This window comes from Paroedura picta, chromosome 3, assembly GCF_049243985.1.
Source record: "Paroedura picta isolate Pp20150507F chromosome 3, Ppicta_v3.0, whole genome shotgun sequence".
Taxonomy (NCBI): domain Eukaryota; kingdom Metazoa; phylum Chordata; class Lepidosauria; order Squamata; family Gekkonidae; genus Paroedura; species Paroedura picta.
The window spans coordinates 4,942,192-4,948,768 of NC_135371.1; the positions used below are offsets into that span (position 1 = coordinate 4,942,192).

Genomic DNA, 6,577 nt, shown 5'->3' on the forward strand with positions numbered 1-6,577 from the left:
GTTTCCTTTTTTCTACCAAACGTTTCAACCAGAAGAAGCCGACTACCTGGGAATTGTCAGACTGCTCCTGCATTTCCGATGGACATGGGTTGGGCTCTTTGTTCCAGATAGCGGGCAAAAGATCCAGGGCACTTTGACATCTCTCATGCTCAGGAACAGCATCTGTGTTGCCTTTACAGAGAGCATCACAGAACACGGTGGTGGTTTTGCTGAGTGGCCAAAAGAAAAAGCACACCGCATACATTCATATTTTGCTCAAGACAAAGTCAATGTATTTGTTTTCTATGGAGACATTGAATTCATGGTATATGTTGAAGTAGTCATACAAAGCATTGAACGCGTCTGGAACTTCAGAGTGGGTAAAGTTTGGATCACAGCTATTCTGTTGGACTCCCTCATCAGCTTGGCATGTATTCCTAAGCCTACTGTGGTCCCGATGCATGGATCTCTCTCTGTCATGACCCAGACAAAGAAAAGGAACACGTTTCCCCATGTACAAGTATGTAGCCCTCTTATCACTGAGTTTCTGTTGAAAGGACTGCATCCCTTCTACACAAAGCCCATTTTCTCTGAGAGAGCCCACCTGAGATGCAGAGAGAAAGAGGGGATGGAAGACAGGCCCTGGGAGGCACTGAAAGAATGCCTGCCTCCCAGCGCCTACAAGACATACACCTCCATCCAGGCGGTGGCCCATGCCTTACATGCTGCCTACTCATCCAGGTCGGAGAGGATGATGAAGCGGGAACAGGAACGAATACAGCCTTGGCAGGTTCCCATTACCCCGTGAATTAAGAATACTAATCATAGAATCATATAGAATCATAGAGTTGGAAGGGGCCATACAGGCCATCTAGTCCAACCCCCTGCTCAACGCAGGATCAGCCCTAAGCATTTTAAAGCATCCAAGAAAAGTGTGAATCCAACCTTTGCTTGAGGACTGCCAGTTTTTCTTTGAAAAGGAAAGATCCTTGGGATCTCCAGCAGGAAGGACAGTTTGTTGGAAGCAGAAGCCTTTGAGTTCTTGAAGAGCTAAACAAAGCATGTATGTTCAGGGGGAAGCTAGAGCTATCACATCTATCAATAGAGAAGCCTGTTGAACAAAAAATATTTGGTCCAATTTCACAGAGAAAACAGGAACAAAATCAATTTTTAAATGTCTCAAAGGACTCATGATCCCTTATGGGGTGGGGTTAAAAAAGCACTACACATCTGTGATTCTATACACAGGAATTTCAACGGAGAAGTATGAATTATTATGTTTTTTAGCGGGCATTGCGGAACCTTTAAAATACGGAGAAAGGGGATTGGTTGCCTGCATTGGTTGACAGGCGTTTCTCTCTTCCGCCATTTCTAGCAGCAGTTGTGGAGGGTGAGACACGTGAAAATGCACAAAGGTGAGACAGCAGAAAAGAGGAGGCGCTTGGAAGTGCAAAAATTTTTAGCGCTTTGCCATTCAGCTGACAAATAATGCTATTTTTACCAATGTGCGGAAATGCCCCTTGTATTCACCAACCTATAAGTAGTGTCTATTTGAGGGCATAGCCTGGCCATGGACCATTTCACTGAGATCCAACACAGTTTAGTGCTTAGTGCATTTGACGGGAATTTGGGAGAAGCAGAGGGGAATCCTCAGTCCTCCGTCTACCATGGAGTCTTTGGCTAGTTACTCCCTCTTAGGCTCCTGTGCTTCAGTCACTGGGAGGAGGTGACAATTGTGCTACAATTAAGAATTCTTCATCGCTTGCTTATAGGAAAGCAATGAATGTATAAAAACAGATAAAATTGAGCAGTAAGAAGAAAACCACAGCTGGAACCAGTTTTCAGAAGTGTCTTTTGTCTTCTAAAGGCTGCTCTCCTCTCTGTGACTCTAGCTTCATCGTTTCCTGAGACATTCCCTGGTTCACAACACTTCCATGAGTGGAACGGATGTGGTTGAAAATGGAGACCTGGAGGCCAACTTGGACATTGTAAACACAATTGTCTTTCCCAACTTCACCATCTCGAGAGTGAAAGTTGGGAGTATAGAAAGACAGGCCTCCAGGGAGATACATCTGACTCTTGATCAAGATGCCATTGTGTGGAGCACCTGGCATAACAAGGTGAGAACATTCATTAATCACTTTCTAGATTTTTATCAAGGTTGCATAAGATATAAAGATCTGCATTGTACAATCCATGATGCCTCCGTGAGAGTCTTTGAGCCTTTTATTTTAAAATGCTGCAGAGGAGAGGACACGCAGTAATGGGTTTAAACTACAACAATATAGGCTAGATATCAGGAAAAAATGTTTTCACAGTCAGAGTAGTTCAGCAGTGGAATAGGCTGCCTAAGGAGGTGGTGAACTCCCCCTCACTGGCAGTCTTCAAGCAAAGGTTGGATACACACTTTTCTTGGATGCTTTAGGATGCTTAGGGCTGATCCTGCACTGAGCAGTGGGTTGGACTAGATGGCCTGTGTGGCCCCTTCCAACTCTATGATTCTATTATTCTAATAGTTATCAAGGTTGCTAGCAAAAATCATATAAAATGTAATATTTAATCACATTGATATTTCATAAAGACATATAACATACTATTGCCCAATGAATCAGTTCTCCTTTCCCCAGATAATGCTCCTTGTCTTTGTCTGTAGACATTACCAGATTCCAGGTGTACCAAAAGCTGCCTCCCTGGTCATGTGAAAGTGGTCCTAGAAGGAAAGCCCATTTGCTGCTATGAGTGCTCTCTATGTGGAGAAGGAACCATCTCCACTTGGGAAGGTGGGTGGCAGGAGAAAAGGACGTCTATTTCGGTGTGGAGCAAAGAATCAATATATTATTTTCTGAATACGGTTCTAGAACTAGGTGGACTAGCTCCCCTCCCACCCCAGTTTTCAAAGGAAAGGCCTCATGGGGAGAGACTGTTGAGCAAATGGAGAAAAGTTCAGAAACACCGGCTTTTATGGCTTTCAAGGGGGCTAGTAGACAGTGGTCCTTTATCAGTGTCCATCCTGCCAAATCAGACTTCGCAGGAGTGTTGGGAGACCCAACTGTATTCATTAGTATGTTGCCCCAAAATCTTCTGCAAGCTCATTTGAAAGGCATGCAGATGTCCCCTGGGCCGCCTGTTTATTGGCACACAGGTTACAGCTGAGTGATTCTGAGCCAGGTATAATGTCACTGGGTTGGTGTGAAGATATAGTGGGAGAAGCCCATTGATTTCAAATTGAAACACTCAAGTGATGGTTTTCTCTTTGGCTTAGTTCTTGCTCTGTATTTCTATTAGAATATCGAGCCTTACACTAAAGCAGAAGTCTACTTAGGGAACAATACTTTGCTAGTACGTCTCCAATATCTCAGGCATTCAGGTAGTGATCAACCAGGACTTCTTTGGGGTGGGGTGAGATTAAGGATGAACCTGGAACACTATCCTCCAAAGCTCTTTATCTACCAATGAACTTCAAAACAGCTATATGTATGCTGGCATTTCTGATGTCCAGATGTTAGATTTTTGCTTCCTCAACAAATCTAGGAAATTGAGCTTTACCCCTCTTGTCCACACTGCTGCCAGGTTGGGTAAGGGTCCCAGCAAAGAAGTATGTTGATTGATCTCTGTGCCTTCCATGTGGTTGCCAAAATATGAAGGAGGCCTCCTTCCTCCCTTCAGTGCCCCTAGAACTGGACCCCCTACTCCTCTTTTTGAAACCTGGAGGTTCTTTTATGGGGAGGCTTCCACAGCTACTCTGCAAATTTGGTGTCTCTACCTCAAAGCCTCACCACCATTTGTTTTATACTTGGGGGTTCTATTGAGGAGAAACGCCCACAGCTATGGAGTAAGTATGATTTCTCTACTCCAAAACTCCTCCAGCCAAAATCCGGAAAAAGATGGAAAAGCCAACTTTTATGAGAGGTTCTGTAGTGAAAGGGAAACTTTTATGAGATTCCTGTGGAAATAAAGAACCAAGAAGAAGAAGAAGAAGAAGAAGAAGAAGAAGAAGAAGAAGAAGAAGAAGAATTGGTTCTTATAAGCCGCTGTTCTCTACCCGAAGGAGTATCAAAGGGACTTACAGGGGACTTCCATTTCCTCTCCCCACAACAGACACACTGTGAAGGAAGTGAGGCTGATGGAACCCTGATCACTGCTCGGTCAGAACAGCTCAATCAGGGCCGTGGTGAGCCCAAGGTCACCCAGCTGGCTGCACGTGGGGGAGGAGCGGGGAATCAAACTATTGGAAGCTGCAGCTCTTAACCGCTACATCAAGCTGGCTCTTCGTAGTTGTTTTAATAGATGAATGTTTTGACCCATCGTTTCATTTCAAAATCTAGATCCATCAAGTCATAGACAGAAAGGGCAGGGAATGCCATAAATGTGTGCTATGTGGTTTTTTGTGTGTATAAAAAAGGTAAGGATATCCCCTGTGCAAGCACTGAGTCATGTCTGACCCTTGGGGTGACGCACTCTAGAGTTTTCATGGCAGACTCAACACGGGGTGGTTTGCCAGTGCCTTCCCCAGTCATTACCATTTTATCCTCCAGCAAGCTGGGTACTCATCTTACCGACCTCAGAAAGATGGAAGGCTGAGTCAACCTTGAGCTGGCTGCTGGGATTGAACTCCCAGCCTCATGGACAGACAGCTTCAGACAGCATGCCACTCCCTTAGCGCTCTGCGCCACAAGAGGCTCTTTTTGTGTGTATACACATTAAAATTCCCACATTGCTGGAATTTGCTTGAATGACATACAAAGTAGCTCACATCGCTGTGGATATGAATGAGATAAAGCTGATACTGGAGTCCCTTTTTCTCTTTCCAGATGCTGCTCATTGCACCAAGTGCCCAGAAACTGAGTATCCAAACAAGAACCACACTCAGTGCATTCCCAAAGAGATCACTTTCCTTTCTTATGAGGAGAAACTGGGGATTGTCCTCATTGTTTTAGTCCTCATCTTCTGCATAGTCACACTTCTAATTCTAGGAATCTTCATTAAATACATGGACACGCCGATAGTCAAGGCCAACAACCGAGATCTCACCTACACGCTTCTCATCTCACTCCTGCTTTCCTTCCTGTCCTCCCTCCTGTTCATTGGCCACCCAAGGAGGGTGACCTGCCTTCTCCGACAATCAGCCTTCTGCACCATCTTCTCCATTTCCGTCTCTTCTGTGTTGGCTAAAACAGTCATTGTGGTAGTGGCCGTCATGGCCACCCAGCCAAGGAACAGGATGAGGAAATGGGTGGGGAAGAGTCTGGCAAAGTCTATTGTCCTTTCTTGTTCTACTGTTCAGATTGGCTTCTGTGCCCTCTGGCTGGGCATCTCTCCCCCTTTCCCAGAGTCAGACAAGCACTCCCACCATGGACAGATCATATTGCAATGCAATGAAGGGTCTGTGGCCATGTTTTATGGTGCCCTGGGCTACATGGGCTTCCTGGCTGCCATCTCCTTCTCAGTGGCCTTCCTGGCCAGGAAGCTTCCTGGGGCCTTCAACGAAGCCAAGCTGATCACCTTCAGCATGCTGGTCTTCTGCAGTGTTTGGGTGTCCTTTGTGCCCACCTACCTGAGCACCAAGGGGAAATACATGGTCGCCGTGCAGGTCTTCTCCATCTTGGCCTCCAGTGCTGGGCTGCTGGGCTGCATCTTCCTCCCCAAATGTTACATCATTGTAGTGAGGCCTGATCTGAATATCAAGGACCATCTCAGGATGAAGAGCCAAGATGGAATTTGACTCTCAGTAGTTTGTTAATCATTGTTGTCATTCTAATGCCTGTGTTGCCTCTGCACTCACCTCAAATTTGAACAATCTGATATGCTATTCAGGGAAACGTCTTTAACATACGTAATGTAATGTATATACCTTGCTGTCCTGTTCCCTAAACTTAACCTTTTCCTATCTTATTTCCCCCTGCCACATGTGCAGTGTGATTGCTTAGTGTTTTCCTTGTGTCTTATTGCGTAAATAAAGGCACATCCTTATTTTAAAAGGTATTTGCTGTCGGCCTTGGATTCCTGAAGGTCTTAATCAACTTGTAAACTGTGCGAAAACAGATCCATGCTAGTTGATCCCACTTTTGATCAGAGCTTTTGGGATCCCCATCGGTGGTGGTGTGGGAGATGGAAACAGGTGCCTTAGGTCAAGAAAAACCTTGAAAAAGCCTTGCAAGTCTTTTTTTCTTCTTCTGGGTGAAGGTTGGAAATGTGACTGCAATCTGTCAGTGTATTAGAACTCAGCTTCAAACTCTTTTCTGTCTGAAGTTAGGGGTCTGGGGATGAGCCATTAATCCCCAAGCTCAGGTTCATTCAGTGCTTTCATGTACTAATGGACCCAGTTGGAATAAGATAATGTTTTTCCATCTCACACTTTGCTGGAGTGTAACACTTAAGGGACAAAGAAGATGACACCTAGATGGCTAGAAGTCCTCTGTTCCTATTCCGGCAGGAAGGCCTGCATGCCCAACGGAGGGGGATTCCCAAGCGGAGATTATATATTCTCTGGGCATGCAGAAGAAACTCTGTTCTCTTCCATCTTGGACACTTTCTTAGATGGGCCCAATTCGCGCACTACACATGATCCTTTCCAGTGAACGCCTGAGAGAATGAACCT

The 6,577-nt window shown here is 45.3% G+C and overlaps 1 protein-coding gene across 1 annotated transcript; it reads left to right on the top strand.

Moving 5' to 3' along the window:
* The first annotated feature begins 607 nt into the window (after positions 1-607).
* On the top strand, positions 608-5,701 carry LOC143833852 (vomeronasal type-2 receptor 26-like). The gene is made up of 4 exons (XM_077330077.1): positions 608-769; positions 1,872-2,099; positions 2,633-2,759; positions 4,791-5,701. Exons 1-4 carry the CDS (start codon positions 608-610, stop codon positions 5,699-5,701), a joined length of 1,428 nt encoding a protein of 475 aa, XP_077186192.1.
* The last annotated feature ends 876 nt before the right edge of the window (positions 5,702-6,577 follow it).